General features: G+C 44.6%; 1 protein-coding gene across 2 annotated transcripts; it reads left to right on the forward strand.

Annotated features, from left to right (window-relative positions):
• The first annotated feature begins 7,879 nt into the window (after positions 1-7,879).
• LOC100278713 (uncharacterized) lies at positions 7,880-10,153 on the forward strand. 2 transcript variants are annotated; one of them, XM_023300760.1, is made up of 6 exons: positions 7,880-8,116; positions 8,580-8,779; positions 9,351-9,419; positions 9,510-9,585; positions 9,677-9,751; positions 9,820-10,153. In XM_023300760.1, the coding sequence occupies exons 2-6, from the start codon at positions 8,597-8,599 to the stop codon at positions 9,843-9,845; spliced, it is 429 nt and encodes a 142-aa protein (XP_023156528.1). In that variant the 5' UTR covers positions 7,880-8,116; positions 8,580-8,596; the 3' UTR covers positions 9,846-10,153.
• Positions 10,154-19,313: the final 9,160 nt, after the last annotated feature.

Here is a 19,313-nt window from a genome sequence, read left to right on the forward strand (position 1 = left end):
AATGCTCACAAAAATTAACTAATCGAGACCGAGTAGTTACTCCCTTGCTAATGTCACCCAAAATCTGGTCGACGGGATGATCCCTTTGAATCATCGCTCGGACTTGAGTTGGAGGTGCCGGTTGTGCTTCTTCCTCCATTACATGATCATCTTGTGCTCCCCTTGATCATACGCCTCCTCTTGATGAACCTGTTCATCGTCTTGAGTTGGGGAATGCACCATTGTTGAGGAAGAAGGTTGATCTCGCTCATTTTGTTCCTGTGGCCGCACATCTCCAATCGCCATGGTGCGTATTGCGGCTGTTGGAACGTCTTCATCTACATCATCAAGATCAACAACTTGCTCTTTTGGAGAGCCATTAGTCTCATCAAATACAACGTCGCTAGAGACTTCAACCAAACCCGATGATTTGTTGAAGACCCTATACGCCTTTGTATTTGAGTCATAACCTAACAAAAAACCTTCTACCGCTTCGGGAGCAAATTTGGAATTCCTACCCTTCTTCACTAGAATGTAGCATTTACTCCCAAAAACTCGGAAATACGAAACATTGGGTTTGTTACCGGTTAGAAGCTCATACGAAGTCTTCTTGAGGAGGCGGTGAAGGTAGACCCGGTTGATGGCGTGGCAAGCCGTGTTCACGGCTTCCGACCAAAATCGCTCGGGGGTCTTGAACTCTCCAAGCATCGTCCTCGCCATGTCTATGAGCGTCCTGTTCTTCCTCTCTACCACACCATTTTGCTGTGGTGTGTAGGGAGCGGAGAACTCGTGCTTGATCCCTTCCTCCTCAAGGTACTCCTCCACTTGAAGGTTCTTGAACTCGGACCGTTGTCGCTCCTTATCTTCTTTACCTTGAGTTCAAACTCATTTTGAGCTCTTCTTAGGAAGCGCTTGAGGGTCCCTTGGGTTTCAGATTTATCCTGCAAAAAGAATACCCAAGTGAAGCGGGAAAAATCATCAACTATAACAAGACCATACTTACTTCCTCCTATGCTTAGATAGGCGACGAGTCCGAAGAGGTCCATATGAAGCATCTCCAAAGGTCTTGATGTGGTCATCACATTTTTGGTGTGATGAGAGCTTCCCACCTGTTTACCTGCTTGACAAGCTGCACAAGGTCTATCTTTTTCGAAAGTTACATTAGTTAGACCTATCACGTGTTCTCCCTTTAGAAGCTTGTGAAGGTTCTTCATCCCCACATGTGCTAAGCGGCGATGCCACAGCCAGCCCATGCTAGTCTTAGTAATTAAGCATGCATCTAGACCGGCCTCCTCTTTTGCAAAATCAACTAAATAGAGTTTGTCGTCTAATACACCCTTAAAAGCTAATGAACCATCACTTCTTCTAAAGACAGACACATCTACATTTGTGAATAGACAATTATATCCCATATTACATAATTGACTTACGGATAGCAAATTATATCCAAGCGACTCAACTAAGAATACATTAGAAATAGAGTGCTCATTTGAGATTGCAATCTTGCCTAAGCCTTTAACCTTGCCTTGATTCATGTCACCGAATATGATTGAATCTTGGGAATCTTTATTCTTGACATAGGAGGTGAACATCTTCTTCTCCCCCGTCATGTGGTTTGTGCATCCGCTGTCGATAATCCAACTTGATCCCCCGGATGCATAAACCTGCAAGGCAAATTTAGGCTTGGGTCTTAGGTACCCAACTCTTGTTGGGTCCTACAAGGTTAGTGACAATATCCTTAGGGACCCAAATGCAAGTTTTATCTCCCTTGCATTTTGCCCCTAGTTTCCTAGCAATCACTTTCCTATCCTTTCTACAAATCGCAAATGAGGCATTGCAAGCATGATAGATTGTAGAAGGTTCATTTATTATTTTCCTAGAAACATGAACAACATTTCTTCTAGGCATGTGATTAATAACATTTCTCCTAGCTAAATTTCTATCATGCATAATAGAAGAACTAGAAGCAACCATGGCATGAGAATCAAAAGCATCATAACTTCTATAACCATTTCTAGAATGTCTCCTATCATGATACATGAAGGCATGGTTCTTTTGAGCACTACTAGCCATAGGGGCCTTCCCTTTCTCCTTGGCGGAGATGGAAGCCTTATGGCTTGTTAAGTTCTTGACTTCCCTCTTGAAGCCAAGACCATCCTTAATTGAGGGGTGTCTACCAATCGTGTAGGCATCCCTTGCAAATTTTAGCTTGTCAAATTCACTCTTGCTAGTCTTAAGTTGGGTATTAAGACTAGCCACTTCATCATTTAATTTAGAAATGCAAACTAGGTGTTCACTACAAGCATCAACATTAAAATCTTTGCACCTATTGCAAATCATAACATGTTCTACACAAGAGTTAGATTTACTTGCTACTTCTAGTTTAGCATTTAAATCATTATTAACACTTTTTAAAGTAGAAATGGTTTCATGACAAGTAGATAGTTCATAAGAAAGCATTTCATTCCTTTTAACTTCTAGAGCAAGAGAATTTTGTGCACCAACAAATTTATCATGCTCTTCATATAAAAGGTCCTCTTGTTTTTCTAGTAATCTATTCTTATCATTCAAAGCATCAATCAATTCATTAATCTTATCAATCTTAGTTCTATCTAATCCCTTGAATAAGCATGAATAGTCTATTTCATCATCATCACTAGACTCATCCTCGCTTGAAGAAGCATAAGTAGTATTGTTTCGAGTACATACCTTCTTCTCCTTTGCCATGAGGCATGTGTGATGCTCGTTGGGGAAGAGGGATGACTTGTTGAAGGCGGTGGCGGCGAGTCCTTCGTTGTCGGAGTCGGACGAGGAGCAATCCGAATCCCACTCCTTTCCAAGATGTGCCTCGCCCTTCGCCTTCTTGTAGTTCTTCTTCTTTTCCCACTTTCCACTCTTCTTTTCCTGGTCACTATCATTATCGGGACAATTAGCGATAAAATGACCAATCTTACCACATTTGAAGCAGGAGTGCTTCCCCTTCGTCTTGTTCTTGTTGGGGTGCTCCTTGCGACCCTTTAGCACTGTCTTGAACCGCTTGATGATAAGGGCCATTTCTTCCTCATTAAGCCCGGCCGCCTCAACTTGCGCCACCTTGCTAGGTAGTGCCTCCTTGCTCCTTGTCGCTTTGAGAGCAACGGTTTGAGGCTCGTGGATTGGGCCATTCAATGCATCATCCACGTATCTCGCCTCCTTGATCATCATCCGCCCGCTTACAAATTTCCCAAGAATTTCTTCGGGCGACATCTTGGTGTACCTAGGATTTTCACGAATATTGTTTACCAGATGTGGATCAAGTACAGTAAAGGACCTTAGTATTAGGCGGACGACGTCGTGGTCCATCCATCGCGTGCTTCCATAGCGCCTTATCTTGTTGACGAGGGTCTTGAGCCTGTTGTACGTCTGGGTTGGCTCCTCCCCTCTTATCATCGCGAATCTCCCGAGTTTGCCTTCCACCAACTCCATCTTGGTGAGCATGGTGACGTCGTTCCCCTCATGTGAGATCTTGAGGGTGTCCCAGATCTGCTTGGCATTGTCCAAGCCGCTCACCTTATGGTACTCGTCCCTGCACAATGAGGCTAACAACACAGTAGTAGCTTGTGCATTTTTATGAATCTGTTCATTGATAAACAAAGGACTATCCGAGCTATCATATTTCATTCCACTCTCTACTATCTCCCATATACTAGGATGGAGAGAGAACAAGTGACTACACATTTTGTGACTCCAAAATCCGTAGTCCTCTCCATCAAAATGAGGAGGTTTACCAAGTGGAATGGAGAGTAAATGAGCATTGGTACTTTGAGGAATACGAGAATAATCAAAAGAGAAGTTTGAATTAACCGTCTTCTTTTTCTCATAGTCGTTGTCGTCGTCCTTTTGGGAAGAAGAGGATTCGTCGCTGTCGTAGTATACTATCTCTTTGATGCGCCTTGTTTTCTTCTTCCTCCCATCTTTTCTTTTGTGGCTCGAGCCCGAGTCAGTAGGCTTGTCCTCCTTTGGATCATTGACAAAGGACTCCTTCTCCTTATCGTTGACCACCATCCCCTTGCCCTTAGGATCCATCTCTTCGGGCGATTAGTCCCTTTCTTGAAGAGAACGGCTCTGATACCAATTGAGAGCACCTAGAGGGGGGGTGAATAGGTGATCCTGTAAAAACTTGAAACTTAATCCGCAAAACTTGATTAGGAGTTAGCACGAATAAGCCAAGTGGCTAGAGAGGAGAACTTGCACAACAAGATAACCACAAAGAGATCAACACAGAGATGGCACAGTGGTTTATCCCGTGGTTCGGCCAAGTCCAACACTTGCCTACTCCACGTTGTGGCGTCCCAACGGACGAGGGTTGCAATCAACCCCTTTCAAGCGGTCCAAAGACCCACTTGAATACCACGGTGTTTTGCTTTCACTTTACTATATCCCGCTTGTGAGGAATCTCCACAACTTGGAGCCTCTCGCCCTTACACTTTGAAGTTCACAAAGAAGCACGGAGTAAGGGAGGGATGAGCAACGCACACAAGACACAAAATCAGAGCGACAACACGCACACAAGTCGCAACAAGAGCTCACAACACAACCCGACGAGTTCACAACTCAAATGGAGCTCTAGTTGCTATCACAAAGAATCAAATGCGCGGAATTGAAGTCTTGGTGCTTAGGAATGCTTAGAGAATGCTTGGTGTACTCCTCCATGCGCCTAGGGGTCCCTTTTATAGCCCCAAGGCAGCTAGGAGCCGTTGAGTGCATTCCAGGAAGGCAATTCTTGCCTTCTGTCGCCTGGCGCACCAAACAGTCCGGTGCACCACCGGACACTGTCTGGTGCGGATCTCTTTCCTTATTTGGCGAAGCCGACCGTTGCAGTCTTGGAGCCGTTGGCGCACCGGACACTGTCCGGTGCACACCGGACAGTCCGGTGTCCCTTCCGACCGTTGGCACTTGCCACACGTCGCGCGCGGATTCTGCGGCCGACCGTTGGCTCACCGGACAGTCTGGTGATTTGTAGCCGTACGTCGCCGTCGAAGTCCCGAGAGCCGCCAGTTCGCCAGAGCCAGCCTGGCGCACCGGACACTGTCCGGTGCACCACCGGACACAGTCTGGTGCACCCAGACTGAGCAGACTTTTGGCTGCTTCGAGCCAAGCTTTTCCAGTTGAATTTCCTCTGATTCTAACACTTAGACAAACATGTTAGCGCACAAAAACCAATGTACTGAGTCTAGAATCATACCTTTATATTGATTTGCACCTTATCCACAATTTGGCATAGTTTATCACTTAAGTGCTTGTGTTGGACACTAAATCACCAAAACACTTAGGAATGGCCCAAGGGCACATTTCCCTTTAAATCCTCACACTATAACATAATGGTTTGGTAGCATCACTTCGATTTGGTATCACTTCAAACTGGTATCAACTTGTTGTATACTTGTATTCCAATTAGTACCTATCAGTATGCTTTATCCACACATTATATAGGATAAACTCTCTTGTGCATTCATTTGCGGCTTATGCATATGCTTTGTCATCCACCATATGTATGCATACACTTGGGTAATATTAATCTATGTAATATGAGAGTCAAGTTTTGTGACCAATTCCACGCCACATATAAATGGTCAAAAATTGAAACTTCCTTATGCTTCTAGTGTTTTTCCTTTTTGGTGTTTGATTTCAAAGGGGAGAATTTGAAGAAACTAAAGCATGTCCAACCCATAATAAATACAAAAATCGTAAATTAAAAAAATAAGTATACAAGTAGTATTTTGTGGTGGATTGTAAGGAAAATAGAGGAGAACTCCATTTCGGGAAATGGTTCAAGAAAGGGAGAAGGTAAAATTTGGAGCTAGGGGAAAGCTTAAGTCTTGCCTTTGCATTCAATTGGTACATTTTAGCATTGTATAGTCTTGCCTTTGCATTGCAGCATAGCAAGTAGATTGCATTTTTTTTTATCTATTATTTGCTTGTATTGGTCATGTTATCATCAAGCACCAAAAAGTGGGGGATTATAGAAAAATGGACCTCGACCTATATAAGTTTGGATTTTGGTGTTTGATGATCAATATGACTGTTTGAACTAATAATGTTTGCTAGTGTGTTTTTATGTAGTCCAAACAGGATGAAAAGTGGGCTTGGACTTAAGTGAAGTAGTGATTCAGATGATCAACACCTCAAGCAAGACATCAGTAGATGAGCTTAAGACCTAAAAGACAAGCAAAAGTTTAAGATACAATATGGAACCAATATAGATGTGAACATCATGGAAAAATAAAGTGAAAGAAGGTTTTGTAGAGAAAACCCTACCCTATCTTCAGTAGGAGCATCAAACCAATAGATCAAGGAAGAGGGCACCTAGATCTAAAGTCTGGAATGATTTCAATGAGCTAACTCATGTCATTGATGGTAAGAGGGTCAGGTATGGTGCCCTTTGCAAGTATTATAAGCAGACTTGAAGTGTCAAATCTAGCTACGGTCTGGTCACTTGCTCTGCATCATTCCAATGTTAAGAAAGAACAAGAACATGATGTATTGTTCAATTAGTTTTAAAATTTAAGTAAATCTATTATAAATGGAGGCCCCAATACCATAAGAACTATTTTTACTATTATATATATCAACTAATTAAAATAATTCGATGTATCATAGAAAAACTTGAGTGGTAAAAAATAGAAATCAAATTATTATCTCAAATATATTATAAGGAACACCTTAAAATGACTTCTAACATTTATAGATACAAAATCATCATTGATGGCTTCAATATTAATAGCATCTAACATTTTCTTCTCAACACATAAAGTTGATAGCCTATTTAACATTTCTTGAGACATTGTAGACCTTAAACAATTCTTTAATAATTTTAGCTTTGAGAAGCTTTTTTAGTTGATGTCACAACTTCTGGTACTATAAATAATATCCGATAAAGCAATAAATATATTGGGATAACAATCTATTTCTCTCACAAACTAAAAAAATCCCTAGCAAAAATTGGTCTATCTAGCAGTGTCATTTGCAATATTCTTAACTCTAATATCAGATTATTTACATTCGTTCGTGTGTAAACTATGGCCTACTAAGCTGATCGCTAGTCTAAGACCTAAGAGTAAGGGTTCCTATATACACTAAGAAGGTGGGGGCCATGAGAAGTGGGGGTCCAGGGCGGTTGACCCCCTTGACCCCCTCAGGCACGACCCTAGTTCAGCGTGCCATACCTAATTTGTGCTTGAACCCGATCATGTATGACGACATGTTTAGACATGTATAGCTGGTCCCTTCTCACGCCGCCGACCGATTATAGCGCGTTTACTAGCATCAACCAATCTGCACACCCACGCTCCCTGCCATACCTTTTCAACCCAAAGATTTGTTTCCCAAGCGCGGCGCCCCGTGCCTTCTGCTTAAACCCCGCAGCGCAGAGCATCACCGTTGTCGCCGCTCAGCAGTCATGTACGAGTGCTTAAACTCAGCTAATATTTTTAAGGGCTAGTTTGGGAACCACATTTTTTAAGGGATTTTCATTTCCCAAAAAAAATTAGTTTATTTTTCCATGGGAAATGAGAAAATGGAGTTCCCATACTAGCCCTAATAAGACATAAATGATCTCTCGAAAATGAGTGCATCAAAGAATAAATCGACCGTTTTCTTCTTTTAAACATTCACTCTGTCGGAGCTTGAAAATCACACACAAAAAAGACAATTATGAATTGCTAAACAAGATTTTGCAGACCGCAAAAGCCATTCCGCGCTGACAACGTGAGTATCCATTGAAAGAACACCAACCGGATAAATCTCAGTAGAATGTAGGCTTGTAATTCTTTACCTTCAGAACAGAGTGTTGAAAAGGATGAGTCTTACTAGGTAAAAAAAGAGGTCAAATTCATTGCAATCATCCAGTCAAATTCACTGCTCTCATGGGCCTAGCGGGCTGAACCTTATGTTTCCCCTGCCTGCTGCTGCTGCTGCGAGCCGAGGTCAGGTCGGCTACAGTGCACATTGCTAAACGCTCCCGCCGTCTCGCGAGCCGCCGCCGGGTCCTTACGCAAGTCCGCGACGTGCATCGCCTGGAGAGGCTCCCGTCTCGCCGCCCTGGGGATCCCATCTCATCTGTGCAGCCGCGCGTGGCCCAAGGGAGCCAGAAGCTAAGGTGAGGAGTTCCCAAGCTTCGAGATGCAGAAACTTTTTGTTAAATCTACTGCTTGTGTAGGATCATTAGTTCAAATCCGGTGCTTGCGCGTGCAGGCCATGCTACCCATGCGTAAATAAAAAGGTTTCACCTGTTGCATCTGTCACTCTCGATATACTCGCGCTCTAAAATCTCGCCCTAATTGGTAAATACAACTGGTTTGCCCCCAATTAGGCCTTGCCTTAATCCACATGTATTGAGGTGGATTGGGGTTCACTCAAATCCACCTCAATACATGTGGATTGAGGTGAATACAAGAGTATCCTCAATTATGTGACTGCAAAACTTCATTTCAATTTTTTTTCATTGGTCCTCTTGCGATCGGCATGCAAGCGAATTGTGTAGTGGAATACCCCCCGGGCTTGATAAAACAAGGTGATCATGTTGCCCACCTATCTGAAGGTGTAACTTCATCTCGTTTCAGAGTTAGAGAGGCGCGTGATGTCTTCAGAGGAGGCGAGGGCAAGCTTTTCGGAGTTGGTGGTTGGTTCGCCAACCCGGACAGAGGGCGAAACTTATTCTTCAGGTGATATGTCGTCTGAGGAGGGTGCACACGTCACTTGTTTCACAGAGGATCTTCACGATGTAACACTTCACTTTCAGATAGTGAGGTTTTCTAAACAGGTAGGCATGTTTTCTTGGCTCCAATTGAAGTATCAAACTGAAAAAAAAGTTCTTCAAATTCATAACATAGCACAGATTCATCAATATTATATAAAAACTTATGTAACTTCTGATGATGTAAGGCTTAAACGTCGTTCATTGCTGTGCTCTACCAGCTGGCTGTGTACTTTTATTCAGTAAAATAAGTAACTAGCTGTCTAGCATATCATGTTGTGACCTGATCACCTGAAAGTATGCTAGTTTTAGCATTTTAGTAAGTTTATCATGTCCTCGTAAGGTTGTTCACGTTGTGGTCACGATGGTTATGACTGGCGGAACGCTTTATGTCACTTGTAATAGTCAGCTCCAAGTCCTTAATCTGCCTGGACAAAAACTCATGTGTTGCCGTACTCTATGCATTCATTGTATTTTAGATGTATATTTGTTTCAGTCCTCACAGCTTGTTTTTTTTAAAGAATATCCTCATAGCTTGTTGGCAGTGTGTTACGTCTCATGATTTAATTGGTGTATACAGAACATTTTTTTGTTAGTAATCATATTTTAGCTTTTCCTTTCATTCATTTCGATGCAGATATACGTGTGGGTTGGATGCAACACAGCAAAGTTTGGCCATTTATATGCTGCTGCAACCACTAGACCGGTAAGCGCTAATCGTTTTCATTCTTAGAGGATGCTGTCTAATTATTTATGTTGTCATTTGTGCCATGTTGTCTTTTCGTGTCCCTTTTAGGATAACAGAGTGAGTGTTACCTCTGTACTAGGAGGAACATCTGATAACACCGGTTCAAGTATGGCTCGCCGTCTAGGTACCGTTTCTGTTTGCAGTTGCAGTGGCTAATTGTGCTGCATTCACGGTTAGCTTTTAGTAACAGAAAGGTTGCACCCTACATGTCCCAGTGCTGAAGACTGGCCTGAACATAGTCCTGGCATGCAACATCCCAAAGGACAGCCCCATACTTGAGGTACTTACAGGTGGGCTGCATAGTTGCATAACGATCTTGTTGACATATCTGACACTCACTGTGGTTTCATGATCTCAGGCTGCTGCGGAGAGGAAGCTGGTTGAGAAGCTGAAAGGTTTGGGCTACATTAAAACCCCAGCTGTGGGGGCTAACACTTCCTCGGCACAATGATCCGTGGTGTGATCTAGTGAGCTTTCGGTCGACGTGTAGCTTCATCACTACATCCAGCAGAGAGCGGTTGTGATTTTTGGCGGGCTTTGACTGTGCTACCTGTTCTCTCATGTGGCAAAAGGTTATTGTGAACATGTTCGTTGTGATGTACTCCGCCCTAAAATAAACCCCCTTCGTATTTCAAGGAGAAACAATCTTAATTCTGACTAAATATATACCAAAAATACTGATATTTATGATACCGGATAAACATCATTAGATTAATCATGTCATACATTTTATAGTAAATATGTTTAGAGATCCAAATGTAGATACAATTTTTAACCTAATGAAAGTTAAGATTGATTGATCTGTCGAAATAATGAGATGAGGACGTAGGGAGTAAATACGATAGTGGAATGCATATTGTACAATGCCTTGCAACTTTGAGATCTTCAAGCTAAGCATAAAAATCGGCATTCAGATCATTCAATGGCTCGTCCCATGCGTTGTGCGTATGGACAGAAGAGCTTGCAAGGTTTTGTGTGCTATAATGCCTCTGCTCTGGTGCGATCGAGCTACAATGGCCTGCAGGCTGCAGGGATGGTATATGAGATTTGTGCAGGCCGCATGCTTCACTCTAGGGCAACAACGGCCATTGTCGACGAATCCAAGTTGCATTTTATTTGTCCGTGGGATCCATATACATAAATAAAGGAATCTGAGTGAGCACGCACGCGATGTGGAGACGCGATGTGGAGACACGGAGGGATGGTAACAGATCACGATCAATATTTCTTCATAATAAATTAAATTATTTAATTAATTTTAGCTCAAAAATAAATAGTAATAAAACCCGATTCTAATTAAATTTGATTTTTAAATTTTATATTGTAAAATCTAGAGCTCATTAACATCCTAATTATAATACGAAGTTATCGCGCATATTTGACTCAAACCGTAGCACAACGCCAATTTGGCTTTGGGGACCTCGCAAAGCAGCTGCACCTGCACATAATAAATTGATGGGAAGTTTAGTCCATGTTATATCGAATATTTAAATAATAATTACTATTATTAAATATAGTCTGATTATAAAACTAAATACATAGATAAAGACTAAAAGACGAGACAATTTTTTAAACCTAATTAAGCCTATATTTAATACTCACTAGTATAATACTCGTGCGTTGTGATGGCACATGATCGTATTTCATGATATTGGTTAGCAAGGGTGAGGTCGTACCTGATAGTCGTCTAGAGGAGGTGAATAAGCGAAACCTGAAATTTATAAACTTAAACACGCACTAAGGCCGGGGTTAGCGTTAGAATTAAATTCGAGTGCGGAAGATTGTTTCTCTTGCTATGAGTTGCTCAATTAATCTGGATGACGTTTGGGAGCAAACTCAAATCAATATTAGTAAGGAAACTTTAGAGAGAGGAAAGAGGGCAAACAAATCAAGCGAAGATCAATGCAAGTGAACACAGTGATTTGTTTTACCGAGGTTCGGTTCCAAAGAACCTAGTCCCCGTGAAGAGGCCACAAAGGCCGGGTCTATTTCAACCATTTCCCTCTCTCAAACGGTCACTTAGACCAGATGAGTTTTTTTCCTTAATCACTTGGGTCACTAAGACCCCACAAGGATCACCACACACTTAGGTGTCTCTTGCTAGCTTTACAAAGCCCTTATGAGAATAAGAATAGAGGAGGAGAAAGCAATCTAAGCAACAAGAGCAATAAAACAACACAAATAATCCTCTCACAAGTCTCTAAGCACTAGAGTTGATTTTGGGAGCTTGGATTGGATTGAATGCTTTGAATCTGTCTCGGAGTGTTTGGCTTTGCTCTTGCAATGAATGTGGAGTTCAGAAAACTTGGATGCCATTGAAGGCGGTGGTTGGGGGAATTTATAGCCTCCAACCACTTCCTAGTCGTTGGCTGTTTTTCTGGCGATGGGCACACCGGACAGTCCGGTGGCGCAACGGACAGGTACTGTTCACTGTCCGGTGCGCGCCACGTCAGCACACCTGTTGGGGTTTGGAGCTGTCGACCGTTGGAACCCTTTGTCTTGTAGTTGCATCGGACAGTCCGCTGCCACACCGGACATGTACGGTGTGCTCTGACTTCTGTAGAGCACTGTTACCTTTTGCAGTCGACCGTTGGCGCCAGGTTACCGTTGCTCCGTTGGCTCACTGGACATGTCCGGTGTACACCGAAAAGTCCGGTGAATTATAGCGGAGCGCGCCCTAAGAAAACTTGAGAGTGGTATGTTCTCTTGGTGCTCGGTCTGGTGCACCGGACACTGTCTGGTGTGCCATTGGCAGCACACTCTCAAGTCTTGCTCCAAATATTGTTACGTCCCTGTCGGGGACCATAATTAGGGGGTACCCCCAAGACTCCTAATCTCAGCTGGTAACCCCCATCAGCACAAAGCTGCAAAGGCCTGATGAGCGCAATTCAGGTCAAGGCTCCGTCCACTCAAGGGACACGATCTCGCCTCGACCGAGCCCAGCCTCGGGCAAAGACAGCCGACCCAGGAGGATTCACGTCTCGCCCGAGGGTCCCCTCAAGCAACGGACGCACCTTCGACTCGCCCGAGGCCCAGCTCGGGCAGGCTTCGCGGAGAAGCAACCTTGGCCAGATCGCCACGCCAACCGACCGTATCGCAGGAGCATTCAATGCAAGGATCGCCTGACACCTTATCCTGACGCACGCTCCTCAGTCGACAAGGCCGAAGTGACCGCAGTCACTTCGCCGCTCCACTGACTGACCTGACAGGAAAACAGCGCCGCCTGCCTTGCTCCGACTGCTGTGCCACTCGCCAGAGTGAGGCCGACAGCAGCTAAGTCCAGCCTCGGGCGCCATAGGAAGCTCCACCTCGCCCGACCCTAGGGCTCAGCCCCCGTCTCGGCCTCGAAAGACGGTCTCCGCCTCGCCCGACCCCAGGGCTCGGACTCAACCTTGACCTGAGACGACGGACTCTGCCTCGCCCGACCCCAGGGCTCGGACTCGACCTCGACCTCGGAAGACGGTCTCCGCCTCGCCCGACCCGAGGGCTCGGACTCCACCTCGACCTCGGAAGACGGCCTCCGCCTCGCCCGACCCTAGGGCTCGGACTCAGCCTCGACCTCGGAAGACGGACTCCGCCTCGCCCGACCCCAGGGCTCGGACTCGACCTCGACCTCGGAAGACGGTCTCCGCCTCGCCTGACCCCAGGGCTCGGACTCAGCCTCGACTCCGGAAGATGGTCTCCGCCTCGCCCGACCCAGGGCTCGGACTCAGCCTCGACCTTGGAGGAGTCACCGCCTCGCCCGACCTCGGGCTCGGACCGACCATGTCACAGGGGGGCCCATCATTACCCTACCCCTAGCTAGCTCAGGCTACGGGGAACAAGACCGGCGTCCCATCTGGCTCGCCCCGGTAAAACAGGTAATGATGGCACCCCGCGTGCTCCATGACGATGGCGGTTCTCAGTCCCTTACGGAAGCAAGGAGACGTCAGCAAGGATCCGACAGCCCCGACAGCTATACTTCCACAGGGCTCAAGCGCTCCTCCGACGGCCATGACATCACATGAATAGGGCAACAACACCTCTCCGACAGCCACGACGGCATGTACATAGGGCTCTAACTCCCCTTTGCTAGACACGTTAGCACATTGCTACACCCCCCATTGTACACCTGGGCCCTCTCCTTACATCTATAAAAGGAAGGTCCAGGGCTCTCGTACGGGAGGGTGGCCGCGCGGGAGAACGGGCCGACGCACAAGGCTCTCGCTCTCTCTCTCCCTCGCGAACACTTGTAACCCCCTACTGCAAGCGCATCCGCCCTGGGCGCAGGACAACACGAGGCCGCGATTCCCCATACTGTTTCCCCCTTGTGTTCCGTCTCGCGCCGACCCATCTGGGCTGGGACACGCAGCGACAATTTACTCGTCGGTCCAGGGACCCCCCGGGGTCGAAACACCGACAGTCCCCAACTTGATTTCTTTCTTGGTTTGTGTTGAATCTTATGCACCTGAGATACATAACATCTAGGCAAACTAGTTAGTTCACGTGGTTTGTGATGAGCGTCAACCACCAAAATTGATTATGGGAAATGATTAAGCCCATTTCCCTTTCAGTACCCGCAATGCAATCAATGGTTAGCGGACCAGTCATATGGACCCTCCCCAAAAAATACCAATAATAAATAAATTTAATATCAAAGTGAGCATATTTTCTATAGACCAGATATTAAATTGATAAGAATAAATATTACATTTTATTTTAGCCAAAAGACCGAGAAAGATATGAGTTGAAAAAGAACTCAATCCCTATTTTTATAGAGCTCTCTGTAACTCGTCCTCCTTCAGCTAACGGAGTGTTACTATGTGTATGAGTTTCTGTTGTATTGGGCTTGGTGGCTTCTCGCATCCTATATATGGTGTAACAGCCTTGATGATTTATAACTCAAGACATTAACTCCATATAAACACACAATATGACTACCGATTTTAAAGACCCACAACATCTTCCACTGAACCTATGCCCTTTTATTTTCTCTTAGACACACACATTAAACACACAATTCATGGACAGATAGAACTATAAAGATGTCTCTGGCTATTGCATAATAATCTAATAGAGAAGAAAACATGCCTCAACAATTATCAAACAGAGGCCATGCAGGGATTCATGATGCATCATGCATGAGCCATGCATGAATTGAGTGGTGTCCAATATTGAAAGGGAAATAGGCTTACACCTTTTCCTAATTGATTTTGGTGGTTGAATTGCCCAACACAAATAATTGGACTAACTAGTTTGCTCTAGATTATAAGTTTTACAGGTGCCAAAGGTTCACAACAAACCAATAAAAAGACCAAGAAAGGGTTCAAACAAAGAGCGCAAAAGACAACCCAAAGGCAGCCCTGGTCTGGCGCACCGGACTGTCCGGAGTGCCACCGGACAGTGTCCGGTGCACCAGGGAATCCAACTGCGAACTTGCCACCTTCGGGAATTTCGGGAGCCACTCCGCTATAATTCACCGGACTGTCCGGTGTAGCACTGGACTGTCCAGTGTAGCACCGGACTGTCCGGTGTAGCACCGGACTGTCCGGTGTGCCAGCGGAGTAACGGCTATCCAGCGCCAACGGTCGTCTGCAGAGGAACAGTAAAACGCTACAGTGCGCGACTACACGCGTAGATGTCACAGCAGGCGCAGAAGGCGCACCGGACAGTGAACAGGACCTGTCCGGTGCACCACCGGACTGTCCGGTGGCCCAGTTGTCAGAAGCTCCAACGGTCGGAACCCAACGGCCTGGTGACATGGCTGGCGCACCGGACTGTCCGGTGCGCCATACGACAGCAGCCTCCACCAACGGTTCTTTTGGTGGTTGGGGCTATAAATACCCCCCAACCACCACACTTCAATGCATCCAAGTTTTCAGCCATCAAACCACATACAAGAGCTCTAGACTTCATTCAAAGACACAATCACAGAGATCAAATCCTCTCCCAAGTCCGGAATCACTCCAATCAAATTAGCGACTAGAGAGAGAGACATTTGTGTTCATTTGAGCTCTTGCGCTTGTATTGCTTTTCTTCTTCCTTCTTTCTTGTTTCCAACTCAATTGTAATCAAGGCAAGAGACACCAATTGTGTGGTGGTCCATGTGGGGACTTAGTGTCCCAATTGATTGAGAAGAGAAGCTCACTCGGTCTAAGTGACCGTTTGAGAGAGGGAAAGGGTTGAAAGAGACCTTGTCTTTGTGACCACCTCAACGGGGAGTAGGTTTGCAAGAACCGAACCTCGGTAAAATAAATCACCGTGTCATCCACCTTATTTGCTTGTGATTTGTTTTCGCCCTCTCTTTTGGACTCGTTTATATTTCTAACGCTAACCCCGGCTTGTAGTGTGTGCTTAAGTTTATAAATTTCAGATTTGCCTATTCACCCCCCCTCTAGGCGACTTTCAATTGGTATCAGAGCAAGGTACTTCATTAAGAGCCTAACCGCTCGAAGTGATGTCAGGAGCATCCGCCAAGAGGGAGATCGAGACCGGCGACAAGTCCGCAAGCTCGGGGAGAACGCACTCAAGGGAGTCCGCCCACAAGCACAAGGAGGAATCCTCTTCCTCCATCAAGTCTCAACGGAAGGGTGACAAGAAGAAGATGAAGAAAGTGGTCAACTACGAGACCGACTCTTCGTCACCCTCCACCTCCAGCTCGGAATCGGCATCCGTCACTTCTAAGCGTCATGAGCGCAAGAAGTATAGTAAGATGCCCCTTCACTATCCTCGTATTTCAAAACACACTCCATTACTTTTCGTCCCATTAGGCAAACCACCTATGTTTGATGGTGAAGATTATTCTATGTGGAGTGATAAAATGAGGCATCACCTAACCTCACTCCACAAAAGCATATGGGATATTGTTGAGTACGGAGCGCAGGTACCAAAGGAAGGGGACAAGGATTATGATTCGGAGGAGGTCGAACAAATCCAACACTTCAACACCCAAGCCACTACTATACTCCTTGCCTCTCTAAGTCGAGAGGAGTATAATAAGGTGCAAGGATTGAAGAGTGCAAAGGAGATTTGGGACGTGCTCAAGACCACGCACGAAGGAGACAAGGTGACCAAGATCACCAAGAGGGAGACGATCGAGGAGGAGCTCGGTCGATTCATGCTTCACCAAGGGGAGGAGCCACAAGCGATGTACAACCGACTCAAGACCTTGGTGAACCAAGTGCGCAACCTCGGGAGCACCAAATGGGATGACCATGAAATGGTTAAGGTTATTCTTAGATCACTCGTTTTTCTTAACACTACACAAGTTCAATTAATTCATGGTGATCCAAGGTATAAACTAATGTATCCCGAGGAAGTGATAGGAAAATTTGCGAGCTTTGAATTGATGATCAAAGGCTCTAAGAAAATCATCGAGCAAGGCGCCACCTCAACACCCGAGGTGCAACCCGTCGCATTCAAGGCGACGGAAGAAGAAAAGAAGGATTCTACACCAAGTAGGATTCCCATCGACGCCTCCAAACTCGACAACGAGGAAATGGCGCTCATCATCAAGAGCTTCCGTCAAATCCTCAAGCAAAGGAGGGGGAAGGATTACAAACCCCGCTCCAAGAAGGTTTGCTACAAATGTGGTAAGCCCGGTCATTTTATCGCTAAATGTCCTTTGTCTAGTGATAGTGACAGGGGCGACGACAAGAAGGGAAAGAGAAGAGAAAAGAAGAGGTACTACAAGAAGAAGGGTGGCAATGCCCATGTTTGTCAGGAGTGGGACTCCGACGAGAGCTCCACCGACTCCTCCTCCGACGAGGACGCCGCAAACATCGCCGTCACCAAAGGCCTTCTCTTCCCCAACGTCGGCCACAAGTGCCTCATGGCAAAGGACGACAAGAAGAAGAAGGTAAAATCAAGATACTCCACTAAGTATGCAACCTCTAGTGATGAGGATAATTCTAGTGATGATGAGGATAACTTGCTCACTCTTTTTGCCAATCTTAACATGCAACAAAAGGAGAAATTAAATGAATTAATTAGTGCTATTCATGAGAAGGATGAACTCTTGGATAGCCAAGAGGACTTCCTTATTAAGGAAAACAAAAAGCATGTTAAGACTAAAAATGCTTATGCTCTAGAGGTAGAAAAATGTGAAAAATTAACTAGTGAGCTAAGCACTTACCATGACACTATTTCTAGCCTTAGAAATGAAAATGCCAAATTAATTGCTAAGGTTGATAAATCAAGTGTTTGTGATGATTCAATTGTTAATCTTAGAAATGAGAATGCTAATTTGATTGCTAAGATTTACAAATTGAATGCATCCCTCTCTAGCCTTAAAATTGAGAATGAAAAATTAATTGCTAAGGCTAAAGATTTAAATGTTTGCAATGCTTCTATTTCCAATCTTAGAGATGAGAATGCTATTTTACATGCTAAGATTGTTGAATTAAATACTTGCCAACCCTCTACATCTATCGTTGAGCATGTTACTATTTTCACTAGATGTAGAGATATTAATGTTGATGCTATTCATGATCACCTAGCTTTAATTAAACAACAAAATGATCATATAGCCAACTTAATGCCAAAATTAATGAGCATAACTTAGAAAATGAAAATTTTAAATTTGCTAGAAGCATGCTCTATAGTGGGAGACGCCCTGGCATTAAGGATGGCATTGACTTCCAACAGGGAGGCAATGTCAAACTCAATGCCCCTAAGAAACTGTCCATCTTTGTTAAGGGCAAGGCTCCCATGGTTCAGGATAACGAGGGTTACATTTTATACCCTGCAGGTTATCCCGAACACAAAATTAGGAGAATTCACTCTAGGAAGTCTCACTCTGGCTCTCATCATGCTTTCATGTATAAGAGTGAGGCATCTAGTTCTAGGCAATCAACTCATGCTAAATTGCCTAAGAAGAAAACTCCTATTGCATCAAATGAGCCTATTGTTTCATTTAAGACTTTTGATGCTTCATATGTCTTAACTAACAAATCAGGCAAAGTAGTTGCCAAATATGTAGGGGGCAAACACAAGGGATCAAAGACTTGTGTTTGGGTACCCAAGGTACTTGTTTCTAATGTCAAAGGACCCAAGACCGTTTGGGTACCTAAGAACAAGGCCTAAATTTGTTTTGTAGGTTTATGCATCCGGGGGCTCAAGTTGGATCATCGATAGCGGGTGCACAAACCACATGACAGGGGAGAAAAGGATGTTCTCCTATGAGAAAAACCAAGATCCCCAACGAGCTATCACATTTGGGGATGGAAATCAAGGCTTGGTCAAAGGACTTGGTAAAATTGCTATATCACCTGACCATTCTATTTCCAATGTTTTTCTTGTAGATTCTTTAGATTATAACTTGCTTTCAGTTTCTCAATTATGCAAAATGGGCTACAATTGTCTTTTTACGGATTTAGGTGTTACTGTCTTTAGAAGAAGTGATGATTCAATAGCATTTAAGGGAGTGTTAGAGGGTCAGCTATACTTAGTTGATTTTAATAGAGCTGAACTCGACACTTGCTTAACTGCTAAGACTAACATGGGTTGGCTCTGCATCGCTGACTAGCCCACATTGGGATGAAGAATCTTCATAAACTTCTAAAGGGAGAACACATTTTGGGACTAACAAATGTTCATTTTGAGAAAGACAGGGTTTGTAGCGCATGTCAAGCAGGGAAGCAAGTTGGTGCTCATCATCCACACAAGAACATCATGACGACTGACAGGCCACTCGAGCTACTCCACATGGATCTATTCGGCCCAATCGCTTACATAAGCATCGGCGGGAGTAAGTACTATCTAGTTATTGTGGATGATTATTCTCGCTTCACTTGGGTGTTCTTTTTGCAGGAAAAATCACAAACCCAAGAGACATTGAAGGGATTCTTGAGACAGGCTCAAAATGAGTTCGAC

This window comes from Zea mays, chromosome 8, assembly GCF_902167145.1.
Source record: "Zea mays cultivar B73 chromosome 8, Zm-B73-REFERENCE-NAM-5.0, whole genome shotgun sequence".
In the NCBI taxonomy this organism is placed as follows: Eukaryota; Viridiplantae; Streptophyta; class Magnoliopsida; order Poales; family Poaceae; genus Zea; species Zea mays.